The sequence below is a fragment of the Hylobates moloch genome, unplaced genomic scaffold, assembly GCF_009828535.3.
Source record: "Hylobates moloch isolate HMO894 unplaced genomic scaffold, HMol_V3 SCAFFOLD_9, whole genome shotgun sequence".
Lineage (NCBI taxonomy): Eukaryota > Metazoa > Chordata > Mammalia > Primates > Hylobatidae > Hylobates > Hylobates moloch.
The window spans coordinates 99,995,485-100,016,074 of NW_026652284.1; the positions used below are offsets into that span (position 1 = coordinate 99,995,485).

At 39.4% G+C, this 20,590-nt stretch overlaps 1 protein-coding gene across 3 annotated transcripts in view; it reads right to left on the minus strand.

Moving 5' to 3' along the window:
- Nucleotides 1-20,590, minus strand: part of TAF2 (TATA-box binding protein associated factor 2) — a 113,856-nt gene that overhangs the window by 46,857 nt on the left and 46,409 nt on the right. For all 3 annotated transcript variants that reach the window (XM_058444597.1, XM_058444596.1, XM_058444595.1), the window contains exons 15-18: nucleotides 20,232-20,297; nucleotides 18,411-18,663; nucleotides 16,109-16,249; nucleotides 12,773-12,883 (exon numbers count right to left, since the gene is read on the minus strand). In XM_058444597.1, the coding sequence (XP_058300580.1) occupies nucleotides 12,773-12,883; nucleotides 16,109-16,249; nucleotides 18,411-18,663; nucleotides 20,232-20,297 (571 nt within the window). The remainder of the gene's footprint in view (nucleotides 1-12,772; nucleotides 12,884-16,108; nucleotides 16,250-18,410; nucleotides 18,664-20,231; nucleotides 20,298-20,590) is intronic.

The window sequence follows — 20,590 nt, forward strand, 5'->3', positions numbered from 1 at the left end:
ATAATGTTGCAACTGCTAATGATAGGCAACATAACTGTAGGGATTCCTCTAAGTGCTTTATATATATTATCTTGTGTAATCTCCACAAAAACCCTATGAGATAGAGGTACTATTACTAACACACTTTTTCTTAATAGATGAAGAAACTAAGACACTGAGATTAAGTAATTTGCTCAAGATGACACAGCTATTTCAAGAGTCCAGGGAAGAATAAAGGCCTGAACTAGGACACTGAAATAGAAAAGATGATGTAGGTATCACAGCTGCTGAAAAGAAGAATCAAGTCTTATGCTTAGTGATATACACTACAACTATGATATTACATTCAATTTAACTTCACAAATAAATTCATTTTTACAACTTTATCCCAGCTAAACTACTTAGCGATTTAGGAATCTATTGTAATAAACTATTTCTATATTTCTTAATATTATCCCCACACATCAGTGGTTCTCAACACAATTCTGCCCCTCAGACTTTCTCGCAATGTCTAGAGAGATTTCTGGATATCATAACTGAGGTAAGGGGTGCTACAAGCATTTAATGGGTAGAGGCCAGGGATACTGCTAAACATGTGCTGTGTACAGGACAGCCCCACGACAAAGAATTATCCAACCCAAAATATTAGAAGTGCCATGATTGAGAAAACCTGTTATACATGAAAGGGTATGAATTATTTTACATCATAAAGCTACAGCATGGATAAGGCTGGATAGTCTGTGGAAGTTTTGCTTACTAGTGAAGACTTACGGTGGCTCACACCTGTAATCCCAGCACTTTGGGAGGCTGAGGTGGGCAGATCACTTGAGGTCAGGAGTTCGAGACTAGCCTGGCCAAAATAGTGAAACCCCGTCTCCACTAAACATACAAAAATTAGCTGAGCGTGGTGGTGGATGCCTGTAATCCCAGCTACTCGGGAAGTTGAGGCAGGAGAATTGCTTGAACCCAGGAGGCAGAGATTGCTGTGGGCCGAGACCACACTGCTGTACTCCAGCCTGGGCAAGACAGCAAGACTCTCTCTCAAAAAAATAACAAAAAAAAGTTGCTGAGGGAAGATGAATGATATATGTAGGTATATAGTAACCTCTTCTCGAAAAGTATACAAACAGGGTAAAGAAGGGCTCTCAGAATCATTCTAAAAAGTGTTACACATGCTTTCTGATTTACACACATACACATATGTGCACACACCTGCATATATCTTCTGATTCAGTAAGCCTCCACAAATTTAATTCATATGACACAGAACTGACAGCCACTTACAATAGGGGGATAAACAAGACTACCTTCCAATCTCATCAATTCTTATAATGTGATTGATATAACTTTGTGGAGGAAGAGTATCTAAAATGAAATAAAAATATAGATTAATATATTAACACTGAGGTTCCGGTTCAAGATGGTTGATTAGAAGCAGCTAGTGGGTGCCTCTCTCTCAGACAGGAATCAAAGTAGCAAGTAAATATGAACAATTCAACTATTATCATCTTAAGAGGGCATGCTGGAATTCATCAGAGAAGCAATGGCAATCATGGAAAGCAGAGGAGAGCAAAGCCCGGCAGCCAGCTAAACCAGGGCAAGTGTGGAGCTGGAAGAAGCTCCCGGATGTGTGGAAAGGATGAGTGAGTGAGAGATCCCTGGCGTTCCACACTTCTACTAAGAACTTTTACAATCCTAGCCACAGGAAGCCGAGACCTCTTGGCCCCTCAGGCTTCCAGTCTAATACAGACAGCTGCCTGGAGACTGTAAAGACACTGCTGGAGCCTACGTGGAATCCCACAGGCTTTGGTCCCTGAGAAGTCAGGTGCCAGCTGCTACTGCCCCACCAGGGAAGGAGCAGGCAGGCCCGGCATTTTCACAAAGATAGATAACGGCGGCAGCCACAGTGCAGAGGAGCAGGCAGACTGCAGAATGTGAAGAAAATCTGCTTCAGCTACTGTTTCCTAAACAGGTCCCCACTTCTTCAGCGCTGGGTCCACAGTGCAGCTGCCCTGCCGCTGCATGTGTATTTTGGCTGTGGCCCAGTGTAGTGAGAGCCCAGCCCCAAGAAGCCAGGGACCTGCCCTTTGGCTCCTGCCGCAGCAGTTGTTGTCACCACAGGCCACCACAGATGCCACACTGCCACCTTGAGGCCAGGGAGACAGGGGGAGGCTGAGCATATTTGCATGTCCCCAGCAGGGAAATACACATAAAAGGGAAGTGCAATCGAGTCACGAATCCCACAGGTGCTAGCCTCCATCGCTCCAGCTGAGGGAGCCCGCCTTACTCAGCGAAAGAACAGCCACCCTGCTCCCACCCAACCATTTCAGCTGCCAGCTGGAGCCCTTCTGAGAGCCCATGCTGACAGGCCTGTGATCAACCCTGGGGTTCCCACCACCTGCATATTCTGCCACCAACTCAGCTGTTACTGCCTGAGGATTCCCATACACCATCGAGCAGGCCATTTACAGGCTCTGGGCTTGGAGGGTTGCCTTGTCCAGTCCACTACCTCCAGCTTTGTATCCCTTTACCATGAAGGTGCATCATTAACTTTTCTCTTCCTTTAACACACTGCATTTTCATGCCTCTTGTACTTTTGTTAATGTGTTCTTAACCCCAGGGCACCTTTCTCCTTCCTCTACCTATTGAAAAACTCCTTATTTTTTCCTCTTGGTATTGATTTCTAATTTTATTCCACTGTGGTCTAAGAAGATACTTGATATGATTTTGATTTTTTTGAATGTATTGAGACTTGCTTTCTGGCCAAGCATATGGCCAATTTGGGGGAAGGTTCCACTTGCAGATGAGAAATACATATTCTGCAGTTGTCGGGTAGAATAATCTGTAAATGTCTATTAGGTCCATCGGGTCTGAGCTTAGGCTGACCCAGCCAGCTGACAGCACCACAGCCGACACCCACCTGCAAGTGCCAAAGATGGAGCCCCTCCCCCTCTCCGCTTGAAGCAGCAGCATTACCACACTGGAGAACAGGCGAGCCACAAAGCTGTCTGTATTGGGCCGAGTGAGGAGTTCCAGCGTGAAAACACTCCAGTGGAGAGCCAGGGGAGAGGTGTCTTCTGCGGTTCTCAGTTACACTATGGCCTGGAGACAGACGACAGTGTGCATCTGCATAGAGAGTTATGAGCCCCAGTACAGGAGTGTGACAGGGAAAGAGATCACATTTCTGCCTAAGACTTGGAGCTAGTGCAGCCCCCCCGCAGAGACTTCAGTGCGTTTCACTAGGAGCTCCACCAGACACCCCCATCAGGGCTGAAACAAAAAAGAGTACCACACAGTAAACAAAGATCAAGTACATACCCATCTGCTTTTACCACAGCTGGCTCTTACCTGGAAGCACCACCTACTGGCCTGTAGGCTGAACTGCATAACCCAACACAAACCCTAATAACAGAAATACACAGGGCTATAGAAGCACAGCCAAAAAAATACCCTACCCAGTATACTCTATAGTCGCACCCTCAAGGTGGGAGGGGAGGAGGAGTTCCATCCAACCGAAAGTAAATTCAAAAATCAGAAGTAACAACAGCTACAGATGAGAAGGAATGAGCACAACTCCAGTATCATGAAGAAAGAGAGTATTGTGACACACAAGCTCTCTTATCAGTGGATCCTAACCTAAATGAAAACTTTGAAATGATGGATGAAGAATTCAAAATATGGATTGTAAGGAAGCCCAAAGAGACACAAGAGAAAGTTGAAAACCAACACAAAGAAACCAGAAAAACAATTCAGGAGATGAAAGACCAGATAGATGTATTTTTAAAAAAGCAACAAACAGAACTTCCAGAAATGAAAAATTCACTTAAAGAACTTCAAAACACAGGTGAAAGCTTTAACAACATACTAGACTAAGCAGAAGAAAGAATTTCAGAACTTGAAGACTGGTCTTTTGAATTAAACCAGTCAGAACTTTTTTTTTTTTTAGACAGAGTCTCGCTCTTGTCCCCAGGCTGGAGTGCAGTGGCATGATCTCTGCTCACTGCAACCTCCGCCTCCCAGGTTGAAGCGATTCTCCTGTCTCAGCCCCCCAAGCAGCTGGGGCTAGAGGCACGTGCCACCATGCCTGGCTAATTTTTTGTATTTTTAGTAGAGACGGAGTATCACCGTGTTAGACAGGACAGTCTCCATCTCCTGACCTCGTGATCCGCCCATCTCAGCCTCCCAAAGTGCTGGGATTACCGGTGTGAGCCACTGCACACAGCCCCTAATTTTTTTTTAAATGAACAAAGTCTTCAAGAAATATGGAATACATAAAGTGACCAAACCTGTAACTTATAGGCATTCCTGGGGCAGAAAAAAAAAGTAGGAAGTTTAGAAAGCATATTTGAGGAAATAATTCAGGAAAATTTCCCCAATCTCATTACAGTGATAGATATCCAGACAAGAAATCCAGATAACAACTGGGAGATAACGATACAAGACAAACCTCACAAAAGCATATGCTGGCCAGACCACCCAAGGTCAACATAAAAGAACAAATCTTAAAAGCAGCTAGAGAGAAGTGTCAAATCACCTATAAAGGAAATCCCATCAGACTTCTCAGCAGAAACCTTACAAGCAGGAAGAGACTGGGGGTCTATTTTTCATCTCTTTAAAGACAAAAATTGCCAGCCAAGAATTTTATATCCTGCCAAACCAAGCTTCATAAATGAAGGAAAAATAAAGTATTTCCCAGACAAGCAATCAAGAGGAATTCATCACCACTAGGCCAGACCTATAATAAATGCTCAAAGGAGTTCTAAATATAGAAATGAAAGGATGACGCTCACCAACATAAAAGCACATGCAAGCAGAAAGCTCACAGACCCTATAATTACACAATTAAGGCTCCAAGGCAACTACCCACAACACTATGACAGGAAGAAAACCTCACATTTCAATATTAACCTTGAACAGAAATGGCATAAATGCTCCACTTAAAAGATATAGAGTGGCCGGGTGCGGTGGATCACACCTGTAATCCTACCACTCTGGGAGACTGAGGGCGGATTGCCTGAGCTCAGGAGTTTGAGACTAGCCTGGGCAACAAGGTGAAACCTGTCTCTACTAAAATACAAAAAATTAGCTGGGTGTGGCGGTGTGCGCCTGTAGTCCCAGCTACTCAGGAGGCTGACGCAGGAGAATTGCTTGAACCTGGGAGGTGGAGGTTGCAGTGAGCTGAGATCACACCACTGCACTCCAGCCTGGGTGACAGAGTGAGACTCCATCTCTTAAAAAAAAAAAAAAAAGATATAGAATGGCATGTTGGATAAAAAACAAGACACTACCATCTATTGCCTAGAAGAGACCCCCTTAATGACAAAAGACACCTACAGACTCAAAGTAAAAGGATGGAAAAAGATATACTACGCAAATGAAAAATAAAAGCAAGCTGGAGTAGCCATTCTTTTTTATTTTTTTTTGAGGCAGGTTTTCGCTCTGTTGCCCAGGATGGAGTGCTGTGGTGCAACCTCGGCTCACTGCAACCTCCCAGTCCTGGGTTCAAGTGATTCTCCTGCCTCAGCCTCCTGAGTAGCTGGGATTACAAGCATGCGCGACCACACCTGGCGAATTTTTGTATTTTTAGTAGAGATGAGGTTTCACCATGCTGGCCAGGCTGACCTTGTACTCCTGACTTCAAGTGATCTGCCCTCCTCGACCTCCAAAAGTGCTGGGATTACAGGAATAAGCCACCGTGCCTGACCAGGAGTAGCCATTCTTACATCAGATAAAATAGACTTTAAACTGACAATAGTAAAGAAAGAAAGAAGCAAAATGAAAGGCATTATATACTGACAAAGTTTAAAACAAAACCAAGATTTAATTACATACACACCCAACACTGCAGCACCCAGATTCATAAAACAACACCTACAACTAAGAAGAGATTGACAGCAATGCAATAATAGTGGTGGACTTCAACATCCCACTGAAAACACCAGATAGGTCATTGAGGCAGAAAGTCAACAAAGAAACTCTGGACTTAAAAAACTAGAATCTAGACCAAATGGACGTAACAGACATTTACAGATCATTCTACCCACAACTGCAGAATATACGTTTTTCTCATCTGAACATGGAACTTTCCCCCAAATTGACCACATGCTTGGCTAAAATGCAAATCTCAATAAATTCAAAAAAATAAAAAATATCAAGTATCTTCTCAGACCACAGTAGAATAAAATTACAAATCAGTATCAAGAGGAACTCTCAAAACTACATGAGCAAATGGAAACTGAACAACTTGATCCTGAATGATTTTTGGCTAAGCAATAAAATCAAGACAAATAAAAAAAAAAAGAATGAAAATAGAGATACAACATACCAAAACCTTTTGGATACAGCAAAAGCAAGGCTAAGAGTTAAGTTTACTGCATTACATGCCTACATCAAAAAGATCTCAAATTAACAACCTACTTTGGATTGAACAAAGAAAATGTAGTATATATACCCAATGAGGTACTATGCAGTCACAAAAATGAACAAAATAGTCTTGTGCAGCAACATGACTGCAGTTGGAATCCATTATCCTAAGTGAAATAACTTAGAAACAGACAATCAAATATCATATCCTCTCACTTGTAAGTGGGAACTAAACAATGGGAACACATGGACATAAAGAAGGAAATAATAAAAACCAGGAATTCCAAAAGAGGGGAGGCTAGGAGGGAAGTGAGGGTTGAAAAATTACCTGTTGGGTACAATGGTTACTATTTGAGTAATGGGTACACTAGAAGTCCAGACCCAACCATTAGGTAATAAATCAACACAGCAAACCTGCAGACATACCCACCCCTTGAATCTAAAATAAAATAAAATTTTAAAAGATACATAATATACAATAATAATATTAATTAAAATAAGGCAGGGTGTGGTGGCTCACGCTTGTGATCCCAGCACTTTGGGAGGCCAAGGTGGGTGGATCACCTGAGGTCAGGAGTTCGAGACCAGCCTGGCCAACATGGTGAAACCCCGTCTCTACTAAAAATACAAAAATTAGCTGGGTGTGGTGGCGGACACCTATAATCCCAATTACTCAGGAGGCTGAGGCAGGAGAATCACTTGAACCCAGGAGGTGGAGGATGCAGTGAGCTAAGATCATGCCACTGCACTCCAGTCTGGGTGACAAGAGAGAGACTCCATCTCAAATAATAATATTATTACTTAAGAAAATACAGGCAAAGCACTTATGGTACCAAGAATGTACTAAGCACTCAATAAGTGAACATCAGAATCAACATCATCATTATTGAAAAAGCAAGCTTGGATTTTCTCAAAAAAAAAAAAAAAAAAGCCTATGGTTATCTTTCCTTAAAATTTTCCTTTTTTAAAAAGATAGGAGAAGAAATAATAGCACTATTTAGCTACAAAATTAAACAGCACTATTACCTAATAAGTAGATTATTCTTTTCCAAATAGCATTGTGCTAAAGCTATTCTTACAATACACTACCATTTCTATTCATATAAAAAAAATACAAAGAAGTCTTAAGAGCTCAGTTTGCTGATAAGTTCCAAGTTAAAAGTTGATATACTTTCCATAACTTTCCAAATTATAAATCAATCCCTCATTTCTTCAAGGCTACAATTATTTTCCCAACCCTTTCTCGCCATTCTTACTCCCTACCATCCTCCCTCAGATTTCTTAAACTTACAGAGGGTTAAATTTATATATATATCCTCTTTGTACTTACATAATTTATACAATAATAGAAACTGGATTTATAGTAGGAGTTAAGATATTCACATCTTACGAGGTAAGTAAAAATATGAGGAAGATGGATCCATTTTCAAGAAATATGCCAAAAGTTATAAAAATAACTTCTAAAATAATGATCTTGAAACCTCTCGAATTCAATAAGCTCCCTCTCTATACTTTTATAGATTCTATAATTGACCATATATTCCTCCTCTCCTGCTCTTTCACCTCATCAACTTACAGCTCACTCTAGATTCAACCTTTCCCAGGAAGCCTTTTCTGGCTTCCCCATCCTTAATTTGGGTTAATCCTTCCAAGCACTTCCTTAGCAGGTTAATTAACCTAATGTCATAATACTTATCTTATTAAAAATATTGTTCTTGGCCAGGCACAGCGGCTCACGCCTGTAATCCCAGCACTTTGGGAGGCCGAGGCGGGTGGATCACAAGGTCAGGAGATCAAGACCATCCTGGCTAACATGGTGAAACCCTGTTTACTAAAAATACAAAAAATTAGCCGGGCATGGTGGCGGGTGCCTGTAATCCCAGCTACTCGGGAGGCTGAGGCAGAAGAATGGCGTGAACCTGGCAGGTGGAGCTTGCAGTGAGCCGAGATCGCGCCACTGCACTCCAGTCTGGGGGACAGAGCGAGACTCCATCTCAAAAAAGAAAAAAAAAAAAATTGATCTTTTATATGTTTCTTTCACTACAGATTAAGTACCTGGAAAGATCATAAGTTACTCATCACGGTATCATCAAAACCTAGTATTAACGTCTATTAAATAAATGAACTTTAAGTGTCTGACTTAGAGAAAGATAACTAAAACGTGTCCACTATTTTCCAGTATTTTATATATTTACTATGACACATAGACTATCTACACATATAGACTATATACACCAAGCTTGTTCAGCACAGCCCAGAACAGCTTTGAATGTTCATAAAAAAATTCATAAACTTCCTTAAAATATTGTGAGTTATTTTGCAATTTTTTTTTTTTTTTTTTAGCTCATCAGCTATCGTTAGTGTTAGCGTATTTTATGTGTGGCCCAACATATGCCTTCTTCCAATGTGGACCAGGGAAGCCAAAAGATTGGACATCCCTGATTTACGCGGAGAAAATTTCTTTACAAAACCACATACTGACCTGATGAGTAAAACTGGTCCTAAAATCCCAATCTTGGATTTCTTTAAAAGCAGCAGAGATAATTACTTCCCCTTATATGCTCTTAGTCTTGTTACAAAGCAAATAGCTGAACTAAATTACACATTTGGCTTCTTGTAGTTATAGTGTTCCATGAGATTTGAAGCTGGTGTTAGAAAGAAACTCCAGCATCATATGAATAAAATAGCTCATTAAAAAATTTCAATTTTAGGCCGGGCACGGTGGCTCACGCTTGTAATCCCAGCACTTTGGGAGGCCAAGGCGGGCGGATCACAAGGTCAGGAGATCGAGACCACGGTGAAACCCGGTCTCTACTAAAAATACAAAAAATTAACCGGGCGTGGTGGCGGGCGCCTGTAGTCCCAGCTACTCGGAGAGGCTGAGGCAGAAGAATGGCGTGTACCCGGGAGGCGGAAGTTGCAGTGAGCCGAGATTGCGCCACTGCACTCCAGCCTGGGCGACAGAGCGAGACTCTGTCTCAAAAAAAAAAAAAAAATCAATTTTAGTAGGATCCTCAGAGCTATTTTAATGCAACATACATGGTAAAAACAAACAAACAAAAAACTTCTAACAAAGCTTGACAGGACAAAAAAGGACTTTATTAAATATTTTAAAAATTGGAGGCCAGGCGTGGTGGCTCACACCTGTAATACCAGCACTTTGGGAGGCCAAGGAGGGCGGACCACAAGGTCAAGAGGACGACACCATCCTGGCAATCATGGTGAAACCCTGCCTCTACTGAAAAAAATACAAAAATTAGCCAGGCATGGTGGCTTGTGCCTGTAATCTCAGCTACTCAGGAGGCTGAGGCAGGAGAATCACTTAAACCCAGGAGGCGGAGGTTGCAGTGAGCCAGGATTGAGCCACTGCACTCCAGTCTGGCAACAAAGCGAGACTCCGTCTCAAAAAAAAAAAAAAAAAAAATTGAAAATCAAATCCCCAAATCAAGCATCAGAGAGTAATTCAAAAAATAATAGTAATTATGTGTTTTGGGTACATTTGAGGGCTTCCTACAAGCAGGCCAACACAATTTAAAGGTTGACTGCAGCTGGGTGTGGTGGCTGACGCCTGTAATCCTAGCACTTTGAGAGGCTGAGGCAGGCGAATCACTTGAGGTCAGAAGTTCAAGACCAGCCTGGCCAACATGGTGAAACCTCATCTCTACTAAAAGTACAACAATCAGCTGGGCGTGGGTATACATGCCTATAGTCCCAGCTACTTGGGAGGCTGAGGCAGGAGAATCACTTGAACCTGGGAGGTGGAGGTTGCAGTACACCGAGATCACACCAGTGTACTCCAGTCTGGGTGACAGAGCGAGATTCCGTTTCAAAAAAGAGTAATAAATAAATAAAACAAAAAATAAACGTTGATTGCCGAAAAAACTTTAACATGAAATTAACAACTTTTAAGGGAAACATAGCCAGTTATACTATCCATCAGATAAAATTTCCCTGGGAACTACTTAGCCACCTATCTATTAAGTGAAATAAAACACTAGATGACTTATGTTAATTTAGTGTTACTAGTTTTAGTTACCAGTTATTAGTTTTATTATTCTAGTTTAGTATTAAATTACATGAAAATCTGAGCCATTTGAGCAAAACAATAATAAAAAAATAAAAAGCACATGTTTCCTAAAATTGGTATGCACAGACGAGCTTACTACTCATTAAAAAAGTTGGACTATCATAACAAAGGCAACTAAAAGATAACCTTGGACTCCTATGTCCCTAATAATATGCCTTATTCTGGGAGAGACCAATGATCATAGAGCCTATCAGAGATGAAGTCAACAGTATTAAACAATGGCAAGAAAAAATGAATTAATGTATTCTTTTAAAATGTTAATTTTTAAAAGAGTCTTTACGCTTAAATTATTTGAATATTAAACTAAAGAGGTGGCCGGGCGCGGTGGCTCACGCTTGTAATCCCAGCACTTTGGGAGGCTGAGGCAGGCAGATCACAAGGTCAGGAGATCGAGACCACGGTGAAACCCCGTCTCTACTAAAAAATACAAAAAATTAGCCGGGCGTGGTGGCGGGCGCCTGTAGTCCCAGCTACTCGGAGAGGCTGAGGCAGGAGAATGGCGTGAACCTGGGAGGTGGAGCTTGCAGTGAGCCGAGATTGTGCCACTGCACTCCAGCCTGGGCGACAGAGCGAGACTCCGTCTCAAAAAAAATAAAAATAAATAAAAAAATAAACTAAAGAGGCAATATTGTTTTCTTGATTTTCATTAAAAAGTCATCTTTTAATAAACATGCCTGTGCTTTTCTTTTCTTTTTTTTTTTTTTTTTTACTGTTGTAATGTTTTATTAAAAGTTTCATCAATTTGGCCGGGCGCAGTAGCTCACACCTGTAATCCCAGCACTTTGGGAGGCCGAGACGGGCGGATCACAAGGTCAGGAGATCGAAACCATCCTGGCTAACACAGTGAAACCCCGTCTCTACTAAAAATACAAAAAAAAAAAATTAGCCAGGCGTAGTGGCGGGTACCTGTAGTCCCAGCTAATCGGAAGGCTGAGGCAGAAGAATGGCGTCAACCAGGGAGATGGAGCTTGCAGTGAGCCGAGATTGCACCACTGCACTCCAGCCTGGGCGACTGAGGCTCCGTCTCAAAAAAAAAGTTTCATCAATTCGACTTATCCTAACACTTACTTGTGTCTTTGTATGTGCTGTTCCTTCTGTCTAGAACAATCTTCCTAGACTGGTCCTACTCATACTCTGGGAAAATCCTACTCATCTTTATGACTCAGTTTGAGGGTCACTACTTCTACACAAAACTTCCCTGAGTCTCTCCCTACATCCTTCAAAGCAGACACTATAGCTGACCCTCTCTCTATATGGGTTCCATATCCATGGATACTGCATCTGTGAATTCCACCAACCTCAGATCAAAAATATTTTGGGGAAGAAAAAGGAAGGTTGTGTCTGTACTGAACACGTATGGACTTTTATCCTTGTCATTCTTTCTAAACAGAATAGTATTAACAATGATATATATGGCATTTACATTGCATTAGGTATTATAAGTAATCTAGAGATGATTTAAAAGTATATGAGAGAATGTGAATAGGTTATATGCAAATATTATACCATTTATATAAATGACTTCAACATTTACAGATTTTGGTATCCAAAAAGGGGGTCCTGGAACCAATCTCCCATGGATATTGAGAGATGACTACACTTTGCGTTCCCCTAGGGAATCATATATACTTCCATTGTATCAATTATCACATGTGACTGCTGATTGCTTACTTGTCTGATTTCCCTATCAGGTTGTGTCCTTAATGGTGTAAAATCAGACTAATATACAGCAGTTTTTTTAATGAATAAATGAAGTTCATTAAGACATCAACCATCTTTTCATTCCAGTTAACATGGGACACTCTCTAGCATAGCATATATTCTTAAAAACATTTGCTGATTGTTGGACTGATAACAAGTAAGATGAAATAATTTTTGAAGCAGGACATCTAATTGCTATTTGCTAAATAAATGAATAAAGACACAATGGTAAAGAAAAGAAAAAGGTCAAATGAATCAAGGAACAAGTTAATCCCAATTGAGAACTCTTTTCTAGGTATCATTAGGTGAACAAAAAATAAATCAATATAAATAAAATTGTACTGTCAGGTTTTATCAAGTTTTAGCTGGCTACCCCAAATTTGATGTACTACTCTCTCCATACTACAAGAGGTTTGAAGAACATTTAAAAACTAACCTTGTTTTTTATCCACTGGTTATTCTAATAAATAGTGTTTACATGCCTCTGTCTCTAGAAATGTCAAGCACTGTGGACTCAATGATGATTTTTATAGACTAAATATTTATTTAGAAACAAAATACCATTGCGTAGTTTTGTAATATTCATTAAGAAAATTATCTAAGACAGCTGTTGTAGAAGATGAAAAAATAAAAGTACCTCACCTTATTTTTCCTGTTGTCATTGTACTTGATTAAGTCTAAAATAAACGTTAAGACTTCTTTAGGACAAAGATTATGAACATCTCTTAATAAAGCCATTGCAACTGGCATAGTCTACAAAAGAAAAAAAAGAACTTTTAAAAGCACAGAACCTAACTTTTTGTTACTACAATTCATTGAACTACAAATAGAAAAGGGTTACTCTTGGGCTGACATAGATATCTGGATGGAGCCTAACACCTCCACACCCCAACCCCTCCCACTGACAACATATCTCAAAGCATTCTACATAAGAGAAGAGCTGGGCAGGAAACCAAGGGAAGAGTTGCATGACTGCACATCACTCTGTAGGCTATGTGCCTTGGCCCTCATTTGCTGGAGGAAATATATGTGATGTAAATTATACAAATTCAGTTCTATGTGATATAGTGGAAAAGGCATAGATTTTAGAATTACTTCTATGTGATACAGTGGAAAAGGTACAGATTTTAGCATTAGATGGACCATTATTCAACTCCTAAGCTCTACTACCTTCTGAGCTAGGTGCCTTTAGCTCGTTGCCTATTGAGTAGGAGCCTCATTTCCTCACAACCATTTTCAGGAATAAATGATATAAGTAGGTGGAGCCAATCTTCAGTCTTAGAATAAATTGATTCTCCCAACACCTAATCCTCAAGAACACCCAATCCTCAACCTAAGGACAAAAAGGTTAATTATCTGAAATGCAGCCTAATTTTTCTCTTTCCAAATTTTCATAGGCAACATTTTTAAGAATGTAGAAACATGACTTACACACACTGGTTAACTCTATCAGTAAAACAAAGCTAATTAAATTCTAGGCAGGACTACAGATGCATAGACATCTTAGTCTTTAGCACATGGGGAGATACGGACTAACCCCTCTTCTTACTCAAAATAACTATACCCTCTAAAATGGAGGTCAGAAAGGAGAATGGCTCATTTTCTTGCTTGAAGAAGCAGCAACAACAGTCAGTTTTAGTACTATAGGAACAACTGAGGGAAAGGTGCTTTTCCATAGAAATACCTGTCTTATGCCTTTTCTGCCCTTTGAGACTCAAGTTTCATTGAGGCACCAATCTCTCTCTCTCTCCTGTCCACCAGAAGTATTATCAGAAAGGTGAACTGGTATAAAAGCATTGACTTTCCAATTTTTTTGACAGTAGCTAACAGGAAAAAATACATTTTATAACACAACCTAACACACACAAACACACATTTTAGATGCAACGTATACAAATTTAAAAGTAAACCCCAAACGCCTTATATTGAATACTACCTATTCTGCTTTATTAAAAAATAAAAATAAAAATAGAAATAAAAACTACACTGATTTCATGATCCCTTCACTAACGGTTCATAACTCCAATTTGAAACATTGACCTAAGCTACATGAAAGCACAGTGGCATCATGAGACAGATATATCAGGTGGACACAGAAATTAACTTGCTTCTATACCATAAATTCATGAAATGGTAATACAGAGTAGTTCTTAAAAATAAAACAACAGGATGCCACAGATTTCTTTGATCACACCATTTCCTTTCCCAAAACCTGGATCATCCTGAATCAGTCCTGCTGATTAGATTTACTATAAATACATCCTGGCTTCCACTCTCAAAAGGCACCCCAATGCTGCTGTGCAACCTACTTCTTTTCCATCATAAATAAATTTCAACTTGCCTAACATTCCCCTCAACATCTATCTTTTCACTTGTTTTTAATCTACATTCCACCTGTCTCAAAAAAAGGGATGTTCTTATCTTTTCTAAAATTTACTTCCTTACTGTGCCCCACCCTCTAACACTTCCAGAACTTGCTCAGCCTTCTCTATTTACTTTCTCCCACTTGACTATTCCATCTCTGCCTCTTCACTGGCTCTTTTCCCTGTGTCACACATGCCTCCAGTTTGTTCTTCCCCTGTACAAAACAAACCCAAGAAGTCCTTTTCTCAACCCTGCTTCATCCTCAACATAGTATCCTTTCTTCTACCTTTGACTAAAATCATGAAAGAATAGGCTTCATTAGTTCTCTCTACTTCAACTTCACTCCTCCTTTCTAGTTCAATCTAGTTAATCTGATCTCTGCCTTCTTTTATTTTTATTTTTATTTTTTTTTTTTGAGACAGAGTCTGGCTCTGTCCCCCAGGCTGAAGTGCAGTGGCACCATCTCAGCTCACTGCAAGCTCCACCTCCCGGGTTCACGCCATTCTCCTGGCTCAGCCTCCCGAGTAGCTAGGACTACAGGCGCCTGCCACCACACCCTGCTAATTGTTTTTTTGTATTTTTTTTAGTAGAGACAGGGTTTCACTATGTTGGCCAGGATGATCTCGAACTCCTGACCTCGTGATCCGCCCACCTCGGCCTCCCAAAGTGCTAGGATTACAGGCTTGAGCCACCGTGCCCGGCCTCTGCCTTCATTATTATGAAATTACTAAAAAAAAAAACTCTATGTATGATATCCAAATAGCCCAAATGCTGACCATCCTGTCATTCCCATATCCTTTCCTAAAACAATGACTCTAACCACCATTTTCCAAAAATTCCACTTATAGAAAACTTAATATAAATGTAGTATAAAACACTTTACATACTTGATCTTAATTCTAAAAAAGATAAATTTTATACCGAGGTGTAGAAGGTTAAGAAACTTATGCATGTGCAAACTGCTAGTGAGTAGTTGACTGGGACTAAAACTAGAGCTCTATGCTGTGCTGTCTCTGACTCAGACATGCTGTCCACATTCTAGGACTGCCAACGGAAGGGCTTACTCACTTCTCCATCCCCCAGGTAACCAACCAAAAAGGCAAATTAAACATTTCTGTACACTTTAATATTAATGTGGCCAATGAGTTACTTGCACACATCACAAAATCAATAATCACTTAATCAAAGTTTGGAAAAAAGTTTAAAAGTAAAAAAAAGAGGCCAGGTGCGGTGGCTCACACCTGTAATCCCAGCACTTTGGGAGGCCAAGGCGGGCGGATCACAAGGTCAGGAGATCAAGACCATCCTGGCTAACATGGTGAAACCCCATCTCTACTAAAAATACAAAAAATTAGCCAGGCATGGTGGTGGGCACCTGCAGTCCCAGCTACTCGGGAGGCTGAGGCAGGAGAATGGCGTGAACCCGGGAGGCGGAGCTTGCAGTGAGCGGAGCTTGCACCACTGCTCTCCAGCCTGGGCGACAGAGTGAGACTCCGTCTCAAAAAAAAACAAAAGAATAGAGGCAAAGAAAGTAAACACATCTATTATTTGAACAGTCTCCAACTTAAACTGAAATATATAAAAACCATGAGAAAATTAGAAAGTAAACTGTACCTTCTGTAGAAAATAGCTTTGAAAGCTCATAAAGTTGTTTGTTTTCACAATGTTTGGACAACTTTTACAACAAAACATCCTAGTGAAGAGTGACTTCATGGCTGGTGGTCCTGTCCATGTGCTTACCATTGAATTTGCAATCTGCAAATAATTAGAAAACAAAGTAATTTCCATTACCAATGCAAACATACTTTTAAATAAAACAGCTTCTTAAAAGTTATCAATACTACAACTGGATTGGTTTTTCAACAACTTTACTTTTCAGAAATTTATAACAATTTAGCATTTTATCACCATTTCCAAGAAACTATACAAACTCACCCTGCAAAAAAATTCTTTTTCCAGCCGGGCGTGGTGGCTCATGCCTGTAATCCCAGCACTTTGGGAAGCTGAAGCAGGTGAATCACCTGAGGTCAGGAGTTCAAGACCAGCCTGGCCAACATGGTAAAACCCCGTCTATACAAAAATACAAAAAAAATTAGCCAGGCATGATGGCGTGATCCCAGCTATTTGGGAGGCTGATGTGGGAGAATCGCTTGACTCAGGAGGGGGAAGGGGAGGTTGCAGTGAGCCAAGATGGCACCATCGCACTCCACCCTGGGTGACAGACTCTCTCCCAAAAAAAAAAAATTTTTCCTTTTTTTTTTTTGGAGATGGAGTCTCGTTCTATCGCTCAGGCTATGGTGCAATCATGGCTCACTGCAACCTCTGCCTCCCGGGCTCCAGAGATTCTCATGCCTCAGCCTCCTGAGTAGCTGGGACTACAGGTGCACACAACCACACTTGGCTAATTTTTGTACTTTTGGTAGAGATGGGGTTTCACCATGTAGGCCAGGTTGGTCTTGAACTATTGACCTCAAGTGATCCGCCTGCCTCGGACTCCCAAAGTGTTAGGATTACAGGCGTGAGCCACTGCACTCAGCCAAAAAAATTCTTACATGTACTTATAATGATTTTCTACTAGTTAATTTCTAAATGGCAGTATTAAGTTTTAGAAAAATATGCAAAAGACTTATATTTTGAATAGTCTGTCTTTATTCATTTAGACAGATGTAATTCTAATATTTTAATCTTATGAGACAGAAACATCATCATGAATTTATTTAAATAAGGTTTTTCAATCTACCCTAACTGAACCAGATGCCAAATACAGTGCTACTATTTAAGGCGGTAAGCATCCTTTACAAAAGCATATCTTGCTTTACCCTATGTCTTGCTATTGATATTTTTAGGGTATATAAAAATCATGCCCCAAAAAATGAAATTATGATTAAACAAAATATTCTACAATTTTATAGGCCTGCTAAGATTTTAGCATACAGGGATCACAAAGATCTTTATAGAAACAATGAAATTATATCCTCTGCAGATGGTTTTATCAAAGAAAATCACTGCTCTCTCATACGTCTAAGAACATAGGAATTCAACTACACTTATCATTAAAAATAAATCAAAACCATTATTAACTTGTTGAAATATAGGACAAATGCATTTAACAGTGAGGAAGGCAAGAGTCACTAAATGGAAAATGAACCTTTTATCAAGTTTTTAAAAAATACCTGGAAAACATTATTTCTAGCCAAAATTTTGTCTGCATTTTTCTGATTTTCATTTGTTCTACCTTCAGATAATTTGCATCTAAAGAAACATATTTGTTTTCTTAATTAACTTTTCTAGAATATTATAGTCTACCATTTTAAGTTACTTATCACTAATACCGACTTATAAACTCAAATCAAAGTGAATAATTATTACAGTGGGATAATTAAGATTAATCAATCAATCAAGCACAGTGGAACATGCTGGCATATGCCTGTAATCCCAACTGTGTCGGGGGCTGAGGCAGGAGTATCACTCAAGCACAAGAGTTCAAGACCAGCCTGGGCAACATTGTGAGATCTTGTCTTTATTTAAAAAAACAAAATACACACACACACACACACACACGCACACAGATTTCATGTACTACAATGTAAAACACCACTCAAACCAAGGAATTGCTCACCAAATATATTCTTCACTTTAAAAATGTGGTTGACAATTCAACAAAATGGTGAAAATTCTCTTTGATTTTTAAAATCTAACTTTTCATTTTGACAATTATAAAATTATTCTGCATATCTATTTTCAGGTCAAAACATGTTTCTTTCAACACAGTCCTATTAATTTAAAAGCATTTAGCAAAAGCTTTCAACGAATCAGCTACCAAGTAAATTTAAAGACTAGGTGAATTTTAATTCATTTTCAGAGATACAAAAAATATATACAATAGTCATTTCCTTTATGCTATATATAATCTCACCTTTGCAAGACAGAAGCAAGCTGACATTCTCACTCTGTAGAAACACTGCTCTTGTTCTAATATATCAGTGAGAGCAAGCCGAGATGCTGGAGTAGGGAATTTTTCCAAAGCCAAAATGGATTCCTGCTGTGCAACAACATCTCTCTCATAGCGGAGCTGATACTGCCACATAAAATCAGCTTGCTCAAATTCTACCTTCCTCAATACTGACATATCTGGGTCTATCCTTATCCACAGCAAAGGGGAATCGGCACTGAAAGAAAATATAATTTTAATTTAATTTTTAAACTTATAATCTATATATTTAGAAAATAAATACAAAGCATTTATTAACCAGGTTCCCTTTTAGATGTAGTATTCAAGATTGCCTGGAGTTTTACTGTGTTCATTTTTTAAACTGCACTGACAAATTTCTCATTATGTTTAACATATGTCAACTTTCTCACAATGTCTGATCTGTATCAATTTTGCTAAAAAGATATTCAAAAATAAGAAAATATTAACTGTCTTTTACAAAGGACACTGAATCTCTCATTTCCCATCTGAAATTATTTTGACGATTTTGATTTGTGATTATATGCGACGAAAAAAAGAATGAGACAAATTTCTTAATTTGTTTAGCTGACTTAAGACTTTTTAAAAATACTAGACTCATGATCGCCTTTTTCAAACAGCAAGTTCTGAAATCATAATTTGGAGGTATATCACAAATTTATTTTCATGTATTTCTCAAAGTAACAAACACAGTTTAAAAAATCTAGTCTATGTCGACACCTTCATCAAAAGAACACCACCTGTAATATTAATTCAAATTCGGCAAATATTATTGCGTGCTTACTACAGGCAGGGTACTTGCTATGGAAAAATCAAAATTAACACTGATCTCAGCCAGGTGCAATGGCTCACGTCTGTAACGCCAGCACTTTGGGAGGTTGAGGTGGGTGGATCACTTGAGGTCAGGAGTTCAAGACCAGCCTGGCCAACATGGCGAAACCCCATCTCTACCAACAATACAAAAATTAGCCAGGCATGGTGGCATGCAGCCAGGCATGCAGTGAGCCGAGATGGTGCCACTGCACTCCAGCTGGGGCAACCAAGCAAGACTCTGTCTCAAAAAAAAAAAAAAAATAACACTGATCTTGAAGGGCAAACAAACACAATCTGTATATAAACAGTAGTAATAATCTGGCAATCAAGTTAGTAAATAATTACAGAGGTTTTATAAAAAATGTACAGGTACAGAATGGGTAAAATTAGAAAGTCTGAGCTGTATCATATTTAAAAATAAAACACTGTCAATCAATAAATATTACCACATAAAGTTTGGAACAGTGGTTTTTAAATTGTTTTGCAAGCACAGGGAGACTTAAGGTACCCAAGACCTTTCTTCTAAGGACAAAGAATCAATATCACCTGGGAGCTCATGAGAAATGCAAACTATCAGGCCTCACTAGTGTAGTACTGGATCAGAAACTGCATTTTGGGAAGGTCCCCAACTGATTCACATGCACGTTATAGTTTGAGCACTGCTCTAGAGGCCACAAAGAGAGAACAAGAAAGCTGCCTAGTCAAAGTTGTGCCCACCCCTCAACCATAACGAATTTCCTCTTAATTTCACCTAGGCCCCGGCAGACTTACTTTTATCTCTTAGATTAGTTATGATTTTACATAAATTGTTTTAACATAGGGTTTCTATTAAATTAAAAAAATGTTAAAGCACTCATTTGGAGGACAGTTACACACTTCTACATATGCATAACAAAGTAGACAGATGAGAATGCAGAAAGTAGTATAACCTTATATTTAAGTTAACTAACTTACTCCATTGCAGAAAGATCCATGTCAACTTCTTCTCCATTCATTAGTGGGATTTTTTTCTTTTTATTCCTACATTTAAGAAAAAGTAGGTTGGAAAATTATGAGATTTCTAATTCTGAATGGAGATTAACAGCAGCTAAAGTTCAAATAAAGGATTTCACACAACACTGAAAGCTATCCTTAGGAAAAATGGCTATCAAATATAATAAAATTTAAATAGAACAAAGTCTGTTTATTTTAAAGCTGGTGGGAATGAAGTAAAAATTAAACTATTTTCCTGATCAAATGTTAACAAGAAGCATAAATATATAATAAAATGTCAACCTAAAACATATATTCCAGGAACTGATAGCTGCAATTTT